Source organism: Zootermopsis nevadensis, unplaced genomic scaffold (assembly GCF_977971745.1).
Source record: "Zootermopsis nevadensis isolate Lab colony 2312 unplaced genomic scaffold, Znev_1.0 Znev_ptg000012l, whole genome shotgun sequence".
Taxonomy (NCBI): domain Eukaryota; kingdom Metazoa; phylum Arthropoda; class Insecta; order Blattodea; family Termopsidae; genus Zootermopsis; species Zootermopsis nevadensis.
Window position 1 is genome coordinate 8,633,113 of NW_028259144.1, and position 17,028 is coordinate 8,650,140.

The window sequence follows — 17,028 nt, forward strand, 5'->3', positions numbered from 1 at the left end:
TTCGGTAATTTTAATGACCCATATGCGAATAAATATTGGTGAGGAACGGAAAAGACAGTTGCCAAAACCGGGCCGGAAAATAGGGGGATGAGGAAATTTCATCCACCCTTTCGGCAACCCCCCCCCCCCTTTCTATGTTGGGAGCGGGGGGCTGTACCCGTTGCAAGGAAAGCATTGAGCGAACCAAGCTTTGTTTGGCTCGGCTCGTGACGGTCCGACAACCCCCAGGCAAACCTCAGCCCTGGGAATGCGTCCATCGTCTTATTGACCGACCCGGACCCAGCGCTCCTCAGTACGGCACGGTTTCGCAGGAGTGGGAGTGTTTCCGCGTTGTCTAATTCCGGTCCGGTCCGCTGCGTGTCGAGGGCGCTGTACTCGCTTGATCGGCGTCACAAAGTGCGGCGTTGCCAGTTGGTTTCAGAGCCTGTTACGGGAGGTATTTTTTTAGGGCCCGCGGCAGGAAAAGTTCGCCCGTCTTCGCTCAGAAATTTATTTAAAAGTTCCAACACTTTAATATACTTCACTGCAACCCGTTAGAAGAAAAGAATGTTTCCATTGTTAAACATTGAATGTGTTCCGTGTTGTCAGAAGAACGCGCACCTGTCATGCTTTGACAGTGCGGTATAATTGAATAATTTTCTGTGATACGTCTGGTGGTTGATGTGAGCTTGATGGTATATCATTTTTGTCTGTCTAGCCCATCCAAACGGTTGTTGAAACATTACGAAACAGTTAACCCTAGTGGTTTGTTTCTGGCGAGCAACAACTTGTGTCTAAGGGCTGACCTCGAATTTCAAGAAAGGGACGGGAGCGGTTTCCCCTTGATCCCCGCCGAGGCGCAGCTGAAGGCGGGTTATTGGTTGGACAGTAAAGCTGTTTCTTTGTGAGTCGATCCCATTTGGCAACGTCGCAACAGGACCCCCACGTTAGGCGCACACTGGCGAAGAGTCCCCCCCCTTGCTGCCTGCCTGTGTCCGGAACGCTACGGAAAGTCCCCGCTCCTCTGCTTAGTGCCTAGCCTAAACCTAGCTCTTGGGAAAGTGTAGTGTAGTGAAGCCATGTCGGAGCACCATCGTGGTGCTTGGGGAGCGAGGGAGGACGCGGTGTGGTGGCCGGGCGCGATAACGACAACCGATTATCAGCAGTCGTTACAGTCGCATCATCAACATTTGTTGAATCAGCACCATCAACAACTCGCAGCACAACAGCAGCAGCAGCAACAACAACAACAACAAGCGGCTCAGCAGCAGGCACAACATGATGCTGTTGCCAGAAGTACCGCGGCAGCGACTCAGCAACTCTTTTCGTATAAGATGGCCAGCAGTTTCCAAAACCCTGCAACAACGATGACTTCGGCCACTGTCTCCTCGTCACCGGTTGCCTCTTGCATGCGAGGAGGGTACGACTATAGGCTCGGTGACGGCATGGTTGGAGGCGGTAATGGAGGATTGGTTGGCGCCGGTGGCCGACCTGGGGACGCTTCTTTAGCAGGCAGTGCTGCTCCTCAGTGGTGGTACCCAAGTGGCATGGGGAACCCAATTCAGAATGTGCCAACACCCCCCTCAGTGGTATGTATGTTACCACTTCGTCGCGTGTGTGGAAGAGGAGGGGAATGTTTACGTTTCTCCTCCTACCGCTGCGTACACCGGTGTTCTTTTGTCGTTACCGTATGTATTTTGTCATTTATTTGAACCAATTTGTTAATCCGGTATGCCATTAATTCGTGTGTGTATGTGAAAAATAGGATTTGGAGGGTGTTAGAAGTCAGAAGCTACACCACATGGCATGTTGAACCTTCAGAAAGTCGCGGGCTTTGGCGAATTTGCCGTCCGATATATGACGTTTTCATATTAATGTGACGAAACGGAGAAGGCGATCGATTTTGAACCGTGCTGCTAACGTGATGTCTGCGTAAGAATGTGTGTCCAGGGAGAGCGGAAGTGGTTTCTTGTCACTTTTAGCAGTGGGCCACGTGTTGGTATTAAGTGACACTGGAGTTCCGCGTAGTTGGGAGAGCAGGTGGCCGAGGCGCGGCAGCATAATGACGAAGAACAAGCACAAAAAAGAAAAAAGAAACGCGTCCTTTGTGTATCCCGCTGACCGTGACATTCCCGCCTTGAGGGCATTTTATATGGCTTGGTTAGTTTCTAAGCTGTTCTTGGCCGCTCCATGCGGAAGAATTTGGGTTTAGTCATTTGCCGTAAGACCTATTAATCTTTATGTCCAACTATGAGGGGTGACGATCTGTGACATTTGTTGAATTATGCTTTACAGTTGCAGGTTGGGCGAATGCTTTCATGATCGCAGGTGCTTGTGACGATTTGTAATGATTGTACAGTGTTTTTATTGTTTTTGTGCATTTAGTGTCATTACAGTTATATTTTTATGGCAGGGGTGTTAACTGCTGTGCTTCATGTTCAGGCCAGCCTCTTCAATTAAATTCCCAACAGGTTTCACACCACACAGTTACAAAATACGGTGTGCTGACTCCCGTACAGCTGGTGATGAAGACTTTTATTGTTGTAATGCTTCATTATAATTTTACAGCCACAGCAACAAAATCGAGGTAGGATGCCACGAGGAAAGGCTGATGCTAAACCCAGGGGGCGAATGACTGCCTATGCCTTCTTTGTTCAAACTTGTCGGGAGGAGCATAAGAAAAAACATCCGGATGAGAATGTAATTTTTGCTGAGTTCTCAAAGAAGTGTGCAGAAAGGTGGAAGGTGAGTTACATTTGAATTTTTCTTCTTTTGTACTTAATAACAGGTTCTCATAATGGTTATTTCTGAGGTGTACATCAAATTGTCTGGCCTACCAAATCTTTGAAATTTCTCTTAGTATAATGAGAATGATGTAGTAGTCCATAGAAATTAATGTTCTTGAACAATACACAAGAATTTTATCTAAACTTGTGGCTGCTATTTTTCACAAAAGAGTTTTTGAATGATAGGGTAATACTACAAAGTCAGTAATTTACATGTAATAACAATATAAGTGAAGGCTAGTGTTGAGCCTCATTAGGATAATTCGTGGAGCATATAGTATGCAGGGCTTTAAGATGGGCATGTGAATTTTATTAAGTTTGTAGAATATAGGAGCTTGTCAGAAAATTTTGGAACAGCTACCATGTTTCCCGAGTCTCGTCACATTTCAATGACACCTATGTGAAATGTGGTTCCACAAGAAAAAGATTCTGGAGTAAATTTGAGGATGTCCCATTTCTACATAGAAATATTCATTGACTGGATTATTAGACAAATAAATATGGAGTGCCCACTGAGGAGTAGTTAAGTGAAATGAATATTAGGCTCAGACATACTTCGTACATGTTCCTCATAAGCCTTGTGTATGAGAATGAGTTTTTAAAATCATGAGCGTTAACTGTCACGAAACTCGTGTTAAAACATTTAGTGCGTGATTAAGCTCACTTAGTGAATAAGTCAGTGCACTTTTGATCAATTTACTTTGGGGATGCAGTTCCGAAAGATGTGTAGAACATAAAATCCAGCCATTTTCTAAGTGACTTATATTGCTCTTACAAGGGCATCCGTCGACACAGCAGCACCTGTTTAAGATCAGAAATAGTAGTCGTTTGATACCAGCTCGCTCACCTGACTTGAGCCCATGTAACTTTTATTTATAGGGAAACCATAAAGGTAAAATTACAGATCAAGCCATTACAAAGTGAAAATCCTGGAGGAAAATATGTTAAGCGGTTTTTCTATTTTCAAGAACTTTTGTGTGGTTTTGTGGTGCCAGGAATGCATGTGGAATAATGGAGAGCATTTTCACCCTCTGTAATCTGTTAAGTCTAATTTTTAATTAATTTAGGATGTAGGTTTATTGGTTTCATGGATTGTCAAAATCTCTGCGTGCCATGTTACTACCTAAGAGGTTCAGGCATTCAGATATTTTAACTGTGTTTAAAAATAGTAGATAATGGTTTTAATTTATTTGACTCCGGGTTAGATATTTGTGACAATGACAGTCCATACAGTTGTATTAATCAAAGGAGCGTGTTAAAATTATCCGGTTATGAAAGTTACAAGATTGGTCATACATTCTTTCAGCATAATTAGTAAACTGACAGTATTGGGATGCAGATGGATAAACTGATATTGCTTTATGCAGTTGCATAAATAATTTTATGTGAAAAGAATCCTTATGCATTGTTCAAGATGTCTAAAATATAGGATGCCGTGTGAAGTTTTCTCAGGATATAGTAAACTTTCATATTATATCAGCAAAGGTGCACTTGAATTGATTTGTGAAAATTGTTATGTGAATTAGTGATATTTTAGGTTGTCATGTCAGCAAACATGAAGGCAAAAAGCCTTCTGGTATATTCCACCGTTTAGTCTTATACAAATTGGCCACTGTTTCAGAGGTTTGTACTGCTTCCATCATCATAGCGACGAGTAAGCCGTGATGTTGGCAGTGCATGCCTCTGAAACATGAGTCAGTTTGTACAAGATTATATAGTCCAATATTCCAGAAAGCTGTCGTATTTATGTGACCTGCAAGTATAAATGAAGCCCAGTGAGAAAATATATTTACATGCAAGAAACATAAACACTGATAACTGTTCATTGACAATTGTAGGAATGTTGAGATTGTTCGCCTGTCTTATTATATACTTGTATTCTAATTGTGTGTCTGTGTGCGTCTTATGTATCTGTCATGATGAAAGCGTTGTCTATGAATGTGCAGAAGCTACTTTGATGAAACAGGTAGTCCATCATTAGTACAGTTTCGGGAACATTGACATAATCTCAGACAGGGTCTTCTGGAAGAATCAGAATTGGCCAAGCACGCTTGTGAGGAACGTCGTTAAGTAGGTTGGAATGATGCTGATTGAAACGAACTGCAGGTTTTTGAAATACGAGGAATTGGCTCGTGTGGCATTTTACTTGTCAGATCAGCCAATCAGCTCGCCTGACAAGGAATCAATTTTCAAATGCATGTCCCCTATCCCATTTTATTTTTCTTTTATAATGCAAGAAGAGTTCAAGAAACACTTGCCAAGTTTCTTGTTAATTGTTATAACCACACATTTATTATGTCGAAATAGAAATTATGACGAAGTTGATGTGGAAGTCACTGCCTCTCACTCATCCACCTACAAAGGGTGGAAGAGGGGGGCAGATCATGAAGATGGCTAGCAGAAGAAGCATGTTTTGCTGATGTATAATTGTGGTCATGTCAGTATGCAGATTGAACATGTGTAATTGCTTCAATTACCGAGGTTGAGGTTTAGAAATTGTTCCAGGAATTGTTAAGATGATGTGTGGGATGCCTCAGCATTCGGGGGGGAGGGGGCACTCGCACCAGTTCATGATGAAATGTGGTAAATTATGTCTTCTACAGTACATATTTCATTACAAAGTTCTTTGTAATTTGAGATTGATATGAAAGTCACCGGCACTTTAAAGAAATGTGTAGGTGCACAGTAGTTTGCTGTTGGAAGATTAAAGTTTCCTTCTGGATTAAATGAACTTATTGTTTAAACTCTGGTTGCTGACTGACCATTTGCTATTGCTCATTAGGTAGGAATCAAATTATTTTAGTTTGAGGCTCCCTTGATTTTTAATTGAGGCCTCCCATCCTATAAAAATTACTTTGTGTGATTTTGTAGTGTCAGGAAAATAAAGATGAACCTTACATGGGTCTATGAAGTACATTTTCTGGTATAAAAAAGGCCTAATGGCCGTTTTGGGGGTACTAGGCCTGGGCCCCATAATTTATTTCATGTGGTGGTAAGAAAAAGATTAATTTTGTAAAAAAAAATCCGGGATTGTCATCCGGCAGAATGTGTTTAGTGGCTTGATTGAAGGGTGATAAAGTTTGAGGTTACTTCCATTTTCCAAAACAATGGAAAAGTATAAAAATGTGCTCCAGTTTTAATAAATGGTGGTCAAAGTTAAGAGATCAATTATTAATCAAGACATCTTATCTAAACAATTGAATCCCCCACCCCAGCAATTTGCATTACGATTGTACTTACATGGTAACAATTGGTAACTGCACCATCAGTTTTGGGTTTATGGATTCAAATGTAACTTGATATTCTTAATGTACTAAAATCTTGCTGCAATACTTGATTTAAATCTAGATTTGAACAGCAGGGACTACCATTGAAGGGGAGGTTGTACCTTTTTATGTTGGCAATACAAAATGTAAGTTTGTAAGAGCAGAAACTTATTATAGACACAAAATGACACTGGATTTTAATGAAATAAACCTAAAACTAATGAAGGTCAGAATTTTTACCCCAAACCATCATATAGTCTCCCCTTAACATGAAGGCACAGGTATTTTTCTAGTTGCACATATTTCGATAAAAGAATAGTAGATGACAATACTAATTTTCAGCTAAAATCTGGGTTTTCCATTCCTGGATACTCTATAATACTGCCAGTGCAGAATAACCCAGGTTTAGCACACCACTCTGTAAACTGTGGGCTCTAAGTCCTGACATTTAATTAGTCTGCTTTTAAATCTGGCAATGAATGTTTTGTTTTCCTGATTCTGTCATACAATGACATCCTGTCTTAGGCACAGCACTAACAGTAAATGTTGCTGGAATGTGTAATGCATTTATTTTTAATTGTGCTTCCTAGTGAGTAGCAGAAACATTGTCAGACTCCTAAGTACTGATTATTGTGAATGTGGTATTTTTGTTTGTTCATAGTTGAATGTCCTGCTAGAGACTTATCATTTTAAAACCAGTAATAGGGCGAGTGAATAGGTTGCCTAGACTTTGGCCACATAGGACATTTAAAGACCCTGTGCTTCATAAAGTGAACTTTTGGGACAACATAACCGATTATGTGCATTCTAACACGTGGCCATTTCGATCATTTTGTGTTTTGTGCTGCCCTTGTACAGTTTTTGTAATGTGTCATCCTGTTGACGCAAATTGATTTGATGCTTGAAACCGTGTGGATAATACTGAAAGACAAAAAAATCCCGCTCATTGATATTGTTAAATATCTGGGTTATTTAACAGCGCTATATAGCATCAGATGATTAATCAGTAATGAATTGGAAAAGATTTGGAAGGAAACAATCGTGATCAAATTCAATGTGCTGTTCCGGCATTTATCTGGAGAGACTGCTAAAAAGCTCGAGATAACCTGTCTCCGGACCGAGATTTGAACCTGAGACCTTCAGAATATGAAGCAGGAGTGCTAACCACTCTACCGTGACTACGTCTGATGTTGAGAAATCCGAATTAATAAATGAAACTGGTGTATGATCTGAAGGTGCGGCTAAAGAAAATGAATTATCGGGCTACCAGAACTGTTTGTCAAATACAGTTTTGAAATGAGCAGTTCGAATCTCGAATTAATAAAAGACTAATGTGGCCGTAGGTCTGGAAAAGGTTGAGAATTTCTGGATTTCGCAAACAACTGGACGTTGGACATACGATTCCTAAACTCACCAGTATTGAAGTAGAGTATGTTGGGAGGTCACGTGGTTCGAATTTCCATCAGCTGTGGTATAGGACGTCCAGAAAAAACGTATAATCATAGTGGCGCAGTTCATGAGATACCTATTCCAGATTGTTTCACAAGCAAGCTGTGTGTAGGAGTAGGGGCTCATGTTATCCTTTGCTCGGAGTTGAAAGAAACTGAAGATGGTAACGTTTATGTCGAATGCTCATTATGTTTTCTAGATACGGTTTGAAAACGTGTAAGACTTTAAAATGGTTGGGAGTAGGTATCTCGTCACGTCTTCGAAGGGGCAGCCGAGCATTATTATCTTGCTTTCAAATGAAGGCAAACGGGTTTTCTTCAGCGAAGCTTGGCCTCTCGGTCGAACGGCCGACCGCTTGGCTGGCTAAGCTATGCCTGACCGCGCATTGTTGCCAACTTGAGGGGCAATTGAGTTTAGATATTTTTAAGTGATGTCTCATATAGTTGAAGATGAGGTTTGATTCGCCTGTTGTCATGTTAATGTAATTTAATGTATATTGTTGTTTCTACTTTGCAATTATACGCCGTGTGATTATTGATATTACTTAAGATTTCACCTCGAAATTTGGCCCTGTCCCATCATTATGCCTACCCACCCCCTTCTATATGTATAAATATCTACGCGCGCGCTACCGTATCGGACGGAACAGCAGTGTACCCGCTTTCAAAAATCAATGGCGCCTCCCGTCCGTTTCCAAGGACAAGGGATGGGGATGGGGTAGGAGGGGTCCATCCCCAACGTAACCCGTAGTTTCCCCTTGTGACAACTGGTAGAAATAAATTGCTCCGGGTTTTGAACAACACGTCGATAATACAGGAAAACGAAAATGCGCATGGTTTTGGGGTTGGACCCTATCCATGCTTCTCACTTCTCTCCCCTCTAGCTCTTATTAAATAATGGATTGTCCGCTAAATGGCAGAACTTGCACAATTCACATGCAGGTTCCTTAAGAGTCGATATTTTGTTTGATATTCGCTTAAAACGTTGGGATCAGATTAAACTCATTTACGTCATGGGTTGCGTGGTTTCTGAAGACGGAGGTGATATTTTTTCTAAACATTGGTAACCACCTACAAGATTGTACGACGTCAAACCCACAATTTACAATTTTACCGTCTTAAAAACCTCACATTTCATATCGTTTAAGACAGATATTGGGGACTATTTTAAACACAACATAGGCCCAGTCGAAAAAGTAGTGCAACATAAACTGGTTATAACTCGTGTTGGAATGATGAACTTTTGACACCCAAAAGAATTTAAACCCTATCGACTTGGAAAACTAGGACTAGTGCTACTGTTAGAGAGGCTGCTAACTATACAGATAAAATCTAGAGGTCAAAACAGGTCATCTGTTGACCTAATTTCGTGACCAGAAGGCGATTTATAAAATATCAAGTCACTAGTGGGTTGCTATCTTTATAGGCCTGCCATTCTTAAGCTACAGTCACTGTGAAATGTCTGTTCGAATTAAATGATTCCATCCCGAAATTGTGTATTGTGAAGTCGCCTAGCACCACAGAATTGGTTAATTTTACAATTTGAGAATTGCCAAAAGGTACTAAACGCAGGGTTCTACTGTATCTTGCAAGGATGGCACTTCAGTAGAAGACTTGGGCTTATAATCCAGAGGCCAGTGGGGTGTCATATAGTATTCTTCCTCCTCCCCCCAGTTCAGTTGTTAGTGATGAGTGTAATCCTGTCATATTCTTCAGAAACAAGAGGTGGACAATGAAAAATAGAATGTTACATCTTGGTGCACAAAAAATAATAGTGGAAGGGCCCAGATACAAGTTAGGTGTTGTGAATATAATCACACTAGATATTATATTATACTGCATAGTTAAAACTTTTTCCTGTCACATTCTTATCCCAGAATATGATACAATGTATTGTATTCTGTGTCCTGTGTTAGATATGGGAAATTTCTGATACTCGCCGGGGGTTGTGGTAGCATTTTCAAAATGTTTGCATGTAGTTTCAGTAAATTGAGGCATTTCTAGGTAAAATGACATTAGTCCAGAATGGGTTCTTTTTAGTAAGTGTTGTCACCTTACAGATAAACCTGCATCCATAAGGGGGTAATATCATTCCAGCTAAAATTTCATTAGACTATAAGGAACAGAGTAATGAAATATGGGTGTTTTCCTGACTAATGTTACATTTTTAAAATTTATAAAAGTCCATCTTTTAGTCTTATTTTGTAAAAGTCGTCATTCGCAACCATGTGACTGGTGAGTGGACAAAGAAAGTATGAGCGTGGTACCTCAGCTTTCAGAAGTTGAGAATCCCTGATGTTTACTGTGATTCGAGAGACGTAATCAGGATTGGGCTTCTGGAAATGCAGTTTCTGTATGCACTTTTCTTCTTTTAGACTGGTTCTGTGTTCTTTTACAGACCATGTTAGATAAAGAGAAGAAGCGATTTCATGAGATGGCCGAGAAGGATAAGAAGCGTTACGACACAGAAATGGAAGGGTATACACCTCCAAAGGGTGAAAAGGCACGTGGTAAGAAGAGGAAACATGTCAAGGACCCCAATGCACCAAAAAGATCATTGTAAGTCATGAATTTATCTCCTTCCACATTGTCTTGTGCAACACCCTATCCATAATAATGGTGATGGTGGTATTATTGTTTTCTTGTAGTATAATGTTAATTCACATTTTTAACGTTCCAAACAGCTTGAGAAGAAAAAACGTTTAATTTTTTAACGGGAATGTGAAATGCAATGTTGGCTCATTGACTTCACGTCATATAATTACTTTCTGCTTGTAACTGGCAATTTTTAGCTTGTCAGGAGTGTGTAAACTTACAGCGTTTCCCAAACCAAATTCAAAATATTGTGGTTTGGTGATAGATTGCCAAGGTTCTGTGGATAAATTCTTCCTAGGGTGATAATTTAGACGTCAATTTAAAAATTTATAATCGTCCCCATGTAAATTCATAAAGATGGGTTCTGATCCATAAGTCTGGAATGCTAAGTTGGGAATTTGTAATAGATAAAATATCTATAAGTTGAAGAGAAACAGGAGCAGACAGATTTCAGATAGAAAAATTGCTTCACTTTGAGTATCATGGCAACTATTAATATTGCTGCACGGTAGATGAATGGTAGATGTAGGTGTAGACAGCAAAAGTCTCCTTACAAATCAAATTGCAATATCACGTTGAACTTTGCAGCATTCTCTAGTTTAATTCTTGTTAGAGGTCTCTGATAACTGAGGTAATGCCAACTCAAGCAGATTGCTTTGGCTGCATTGCTTGCGTGCGGTTCGTCTCAAGTGGACCATGTGTTTGTATTCCAATTATACAAACTCAGGCCAAGGGTGTGGCCAGTGGAATAATACACTTCCCACTAGATGTTTGCCATGTGAAGATTGAATCACTGAAAATTAATAATTAGTTGATCGCTTAGGGCAGTCTACTCAAGATGGATGAACTGGGTCTTAGGCAAAGTTTACTGTCGAGATTGAAAACTCCCATAATGTTACAGCATCCAAATTAGTGACTGATTCATATCAGTATGAAGATGGGCAAGTGATGAAATTGTTGAAGATATAGAATATTCATCTACCAACGTTAGCAGCACAGCACTAGCTCCATTCTGACTTAGAAGTAGAATGCAAGGGGGCACAGGATTTTTGAAAGGAAATTCCTGTCGGAAAACAGTGAGAGACCTTGTAGCTGAAGTAATGAAATGCGAATATCTACAAGTAGAATAAGGACTGAACAAATATGTTTACATATACAAGTCTCACAAAAACTGTCATATTATTTGCGTAATGTTGCATATGCTTAATTCATTTAGAGAAATGGAAACAGTTTAATACATTCATAAATTTTTTGCCGGTTAAGAGACGTGTGAGCGATCAATTTCATGGTAGTTGCCTTTTACCACTGGGAAAATAGTTGCTGGAAGCAGTGCTTAAGAGAAATGTCCTAATCCTTCCCACTAGGAATCCGAACTAAACCTTTCTTTAGCTTGTCACTTTTAACAGAGTTATTTTGGGTTGAAATGTGTATTTACAGATAAACCTAATATGTTAAACACAGCTATAACGGTGATGAACTGTAAAGGCAGGCTCCCTCTTCTGAGGAGAACCCAATTTTAAAAAGTGCTGTTAAATCTGCCTTCTGAGTTGTAGTTAAATGTTGATCTGTTAATTGTGATCATTATTCCATACATGTATGAATTCCTGAAGGTATAATTATATTTCGGCTGTATATATCGTCACACGCTTAGCTGTGACATCAACCAAAGCTTCACCCATCATACCCCTCCCCCCATCCCGGCCTCTCGCTCTCCTCCGGCCATGATTCCTTCGTCAAGGGGTATATGCAACATTCTCGAGTGAAATTGAACTTTAGATACACAGAATGGTGTTGAACACTGGAGGGTTTTCAAGAATCTTCTTCGGGAACTTTAGGACTTTATCATAACTATAACAGTGAATAGAACAAATCCTTTTCTCATTTTGAAGAATCCACAGTTTAATCACTGCTCTTCATTAAAATACTAATAGATTTTAAGAATCAAAATGTTCAGGCAGAAGCAGTAGCCTTGTAAGATGTAGAATTCAGAATATGTATGAGAGAACCGGAAACAGTAGAAATGTGCGATTATTTAGAAATATTGGATGCAATAAAAGGATAGAAAGCCAAAACATAATTTTCTAAACAAAAAACATACAATACTGAGAATTATGAGAAAGGAGTGATATTTGTTGGGATTGCAGAGGATGTACTGTGATATGAAGATCCTGTTACGAGGTTTGGGATTTAGAGATGCCGTTGTGAAAGCCCTACAGAACTGACCCACATAATTTACACAAGTAAAACAGCAGATAAATGTATTTCTAACTAGCTCAGTTCAAAAGTAGACTTACAGATATGTATATGAGATGCATTTGCTTTGTGCCTGTGACAGAACAAGATACGTGGCATTCAAGGCTTCATACTATGGACATGCTGGAGTTAATTGTTAGTTTCATCCTGATCTAAATATTACCCAGACCATGACATGATTGGCTCAGCCAAGGTGTCTGTATATCTAATGCTGACCTATGAGCATGGTGGCTCATTCATGTAATTTGTGGTAACCTGGTCACAGTTGTGAAATGTGTTCAAAGTAATTTTGTGCATTGGTTATTTTGACTTAATAAGTACACAGGAGTCAATGTTTAAATGTTGTAAATGTTAATAACATGGTGGCAGTTGGACTGTTGTAAATGCATACTACATTCTGGTGTGCAAGATGGCTACCAATGAATGATGTGTCTATTTTCGGCAGCAGGAAAGGTGAGAGCGCCTTTTAAATGTTTATATCGGGATGAAAATAAAATGAAATGGATTCTAAAGATGATGGTCTGCTATTGTGGTTGTGCGATAAGTTTCATCGGAGAGGCATAAAGCTTAAGATTGCCTTAATAAGTAATAATTCAGTCTACTGCAAATAAAGTGTTAACAACATTTAACATTGATCATTGTCAGTAACCCAGCCTCAGAGATGTGTTGTGACTGTGGAGGGGTTAAAATGAGCATAAGTTGTAATTTTTTATGTTGGTTTTATCAGGTCAGCATTTTTTTGGTTCTGCAATGATGAGCGCAGTAAGGTGAAAGCCTTGAACCCAGAATTTGGCGTTGGTGATATAGCAAAGGAACTGGGTAGAAGGTGGTCTGATGTTGATCCTGAGCTCAAATCCAAATATGAAGCAATGGCCGAGAAGGACAAGGCGAGATATGACAGGGTGAGTTGGGGTTGGTTTAACTATATCCTATTAGGAGGGGGGGGGGAATTTGTGTTGCATGGTATTAGCTGTATAAATGTTAACTGTAATAGTAGCAATGTTGCACTTAAGTTACCTGTAGAATATTAATAAGATTTTTTTAAATTACATTAATGACGAGATAGTCTTTTGGACACCATTGTGAAGTTCTGCCTGTAAGTTATCACTACCTATAATCGAGCAGACATGACTACCAGACTTGGACTCTTAAGAGGAGCTGAGCTAGTGAGATTGGAGGATAATGTTGAAGACAATAAGAAAATAAGGTGTGAGTATTGCAGTTCTTGTTGGGTAGACAATGAGAAAATGCCTTGTCACATGAAGTACGACTGTGTTTTAGCGGACATTTGCCGAACATAGAAGAGGTGACGGCTGTGTACAATCTCGTTTCCGTGGTAGAGTGCATCTTTAGCATTAATGCCAATATTTAGAAAATTTTCAGCCCACTTAACATATATGGGAAGAAGATATTTAGATTCTCATAATATTTGGCTCACATCTGGACTTAGCTCTGGGGTAACAATTTAGTTTTGTGCTAACAGCGTATGGCTCGCTGGACCACGCGTCAGTTCAGCCGATACATGTCAGAAGTCCCATTTTGTTGTGCTTATTCCATTTGCATATCACTTTGAAACTTGGCAGGATTGTTTCACATTCCAGCAAGATAGAAATTTTATCTCGGCTGTTGTTTCTAGGAAATGACTGCTTACAAGAAGAGACCTAAGGGGGGTATGCCGGTGGCACAAGCTCCGATGTCAAAGAAGCAAGAAAGTGAAGATGAAGAGGATGAGGACGAGGAAGAAGTAGATGAAGACGACGAATAAACTCTCAGAAAACTTGTCAGGTTTTTCATCCCCTCGTTCGTTCATTCAAACTGTGTGCGCGAAGAAGAGAGACTGAGAAGATCGTTTGTTCATACATTCATCGTCCTTCCCCCTTCATGTTTCATCATTCATTGAAAGATTGAAAATTTAAAAAAAAAAGTCATCATTATCCTTTCCCTTGTCCCCCCAATGTACATATAATATTAACTTACAATGTTTTGTGTTTTTTCTTTTCATCTTCATTTTTTAGTATGTGGAGTACACATTATAATGATAATTTCTGCGATTGACAGGATTTTGTTGCAATTTTGCGGACATAATCTATTACATTTTTTAAGAGTTTGCTGCAACAGTTCTGTTAGGATGTTAATGTATTGTTTTTAAAATAAGAAAGTAGGCATGAGTTAATTTGAGTTGCCTCTTTTACTAATGAAGATGCGTACATATTGCAACAAATGATTGCCACGGCTTTGCGGTCTGACGGGTTTAAAAATTGTTTCTGACTCCATATAAAGAAAGCTGGCCATCACCAAAGCCTGTATCAACTTAATTTCCATTTTGGAAATTACCATATTCTCTGGTCTTTCACGAATGCTGTACTTCTGACAGCCATATAAAATCAGGATTCTGCTGCCTACTGTTAGTATGTAAAGTAAACTTGTATCTACTGTAAAAAGAACTTTGGTGTTTGCCAGTATCAGATTTTTATTTGTCACAATTCATTTTCTTTTAAATTGCCCTCAAATTATCTGTTTGCGTGTTCTTTCATTAGTAAGTGTGTTGAATGAGAGCGCGGTGAATCACTTCCATTTGCAGAGCAAATTATTTTTATTTAAAAGATGAATATGATAACAGATCATTACCCCGAGTCAAGTTAGAAGGTTTTTATTTCTCCTTTCTATCCTTAGAAGTGCAAACTGTGTCTCAGAAAAACCAGCAACATGTTTAGTGATGCTGGGAACTGAACAATATTCACCAGCCAATGACTCGTGGTGTGACCACATTTGTGCATATTCAAACTCCCCTTGAATAAGAGGAGCTTCTTAAGACAGTTTAAAAAACCAATAGCCTCTTCTCTTTTTGAGGGAAAGATTTCATTTGATGGAATTCGTAGTGAAGATGAAAAGGGGGGGGTCTGCGTTTCTCGTGTTTTCATGTCTATAACCTTTAACATTCCTCAGAAAGTCTTTAAATAGAGAAATGAAACTTGTATATTTCATTGAGGAACCATATGGAAATTAAAATGTCAAGAATAATTTTGTCTTTGAGATAACATACTGTAAGTTCACATGTGAAAGTGTTAGAATATTTTATTACTGATTTGCAGTCCAAAAGTGTTTTGACCAATTTCAACTGCAACTTTCTGGTAAAGTGAATTTTGAAGAAAGAAAAACCATAACAGATTTGCTCTGTGTTCATTTTTAGGGAAATTCAAATAGAGAAAATGGCAGTGTTTGTTTTGTATCTCATAGGGATAAATAAACTTTTCAAAAAATCAGTTAATCAAATGCCATTAAGTTTTTTGCACATTTTTGTCCTGTATTCCTGTGTTTTGTTTACAGTTCTCAAGCTGTGGATGTGACAACCCCCAGTTTGCTGATAATTTTGACAATAATTGGACCCACAGATGGATAAATTCAGTTTTATAGCTGGTGTTTCTCAACCTGGTGTTAAATTAATGGATGTAAATACCTCTTTTTTAAGACTTGAAACTTGTGATTTTCGATCCCACCTCACCATTTTTAGTTATATTGGGGGGTGGATTTCAAGTTTATCATTTATTCACAATGCATGGGTGTCTGCTGTTCAGTGAATTCTCTGAGGTGCTTGTACATATTGGTATACGAAATGTGTTCATGTTTTTGGCAATCTGATCTAGTAAATACTGGTTTCCAACTGTAAACATGCCCTTGAGAAGTCTGTTACTGCACTGCCCTGTAACAACTTGTGGCAGCATTGCAGCAAGTGTGTAAATTACTTTTTGGTTTGGCAACTCGACTTTGGTTAAACATGTGGAATTTTACAGAGCAATAAATTATTAGTAATTGCATGAGACCAGATAAAGCCTACCTGTTGTTATATATGCTTATAAGTTTCACATCTGCATTATATGAAGGTCAGTTAAAGCCCTATTAGAAATGAGATGCACTTCATTGGAATCACTGGTGTAGATCAGTTACAAATTGAAGTTTTGGAAACTTTCCCCTCTACAGATGGAACAATGGTTGAGTAACATTAGTAAGTACAAACTGAAATTTTGCTTATTGCTGTATTTTATATAATCTTTAACATGTTACAGAATATACTGGTGACCAAGGGAATATGGGTTGGTCTAACTAAATGCAGGTGGTAAATGCCTTTGTAGGCAGTTTCTTCAGGAGATTATGCGCATCACAGTATAATCTACATTCTGGCACCATTACACAATTATCCAGACTTCACTGCAATGTGGCTTTTACTTTACGCTATTTTCAATAGAAGATGTTATTAAAATATGGTATATTAAATTAAAATGTTGCTGGCCATGCCAAATGTTTGCAGATGAAACATTAATTTCAAGTCTTCTTACATTTAAAACCACATAATTCCCAATTAAGAATTCCATCACTAAATAATTTGTCTCCAGAGCAATGTAATCTGATCAGTAGAGGCTAAAATATTACTTTTGGTCATCACTGTTACTAACAATATTCCTATTTGTGCTTCAGCTTTAGAACATTGAAGAACATTTTGAACCAGTTTTCCTTTTAATGTGATCAAACATAATACTTGTGAATGTGCCCATGGTAACCCCTCAGGCTGTCACAATGCCCATTACAAAAATGCTAACATCTTGTAATCTCACAATGTGGTGCAGATTTAGTGTGAAAGACATCACAAAAAAAAGACTTTCTCCTTTGTTTTTCTCAAGTACTTCCCTATAAATACACACATTG

At 39.0% G+C, this 17,028-nt stretch overlaps 2 protein-coding genes across 3 annotated transcripts in view; one reads left to right on the forward strand and one right to left on the reverse strand.

Annotated features, from left to right (window-relative positions):
• The first annotated feature begins 730 nt into the window (after nucleotides 1-730).
• Nucleotides 731-15,590, forward strand: LOC110833040 (high mobility group protein DSP1-like). The gene is made up of 5 exons (XM_022070625.2): nucleotides 731-1,568; nucleotides 2,548-2,724; nucleotides 9,878-10,038; nucleotides 13,055-13,229; nucleotides 13,964-15,590. Exons 1-5 carry the CDS (start codon nucleotides 1,059-1,061, stop codon nucleotides 14,090-14,092), a joined length of 1,152 nt encoding a protein of 383 aa, XP_021926317.1. The 5' UTR covers nucleotides 731-1,058; the 3' UTR covers nucleotides 14,093-15,590.
• LOC110833014 (N-acetylglucosamine-6-phosphate deacetylase) overlaps nucleotides 2,618-17,028 on the reverse strand; it is a 33,557-nt gene continuing 19,146 nt past the window's right edge. For both annotated transcript variants that reach the window (XM_087347858.1, XM_022070579.2), the window contains one exon: nucleotides 2,618-6,952. In XM_087347858.1, coding sequence (XP_087203984.1) covers nucleotides 6,839-6,952 — 114 coding nt within the window. In that variant the 3' untranslated portion in view covers nucleotides 2,618-6,838. The remainder of the gene's footprint in view (nucleotides 6,953-17,028) is intronic.

What these genes read in the sequence shown, in the direction of transcription:
- LOC110833040 (XM_022070625.2), top strand. Translation starts at nt 1,059, where the DNA reads ATGTCGGAGCACCATCGTGGTGCTTGGGGAGCGAGGGAGGACGCGGTG. An exon ending in AGTGTGCAGAAAGGTGGAAG is followed by an intron (nt 2,725 to 9,877) that starts GTGAGTTACATT and finishes GTTCTTTTACAG; the next exon opens with ACCATGTTAGATAAAGAGAA. An exon ending in AATGCACCAAAAAGATCATT is followed by an intron (nt 10,039 to 13,054) that starts GTAAGTCATGAA and finishes TGGTTTTATCAG; the next exon opens with GTCAGCATTTTTTTGGTTCT.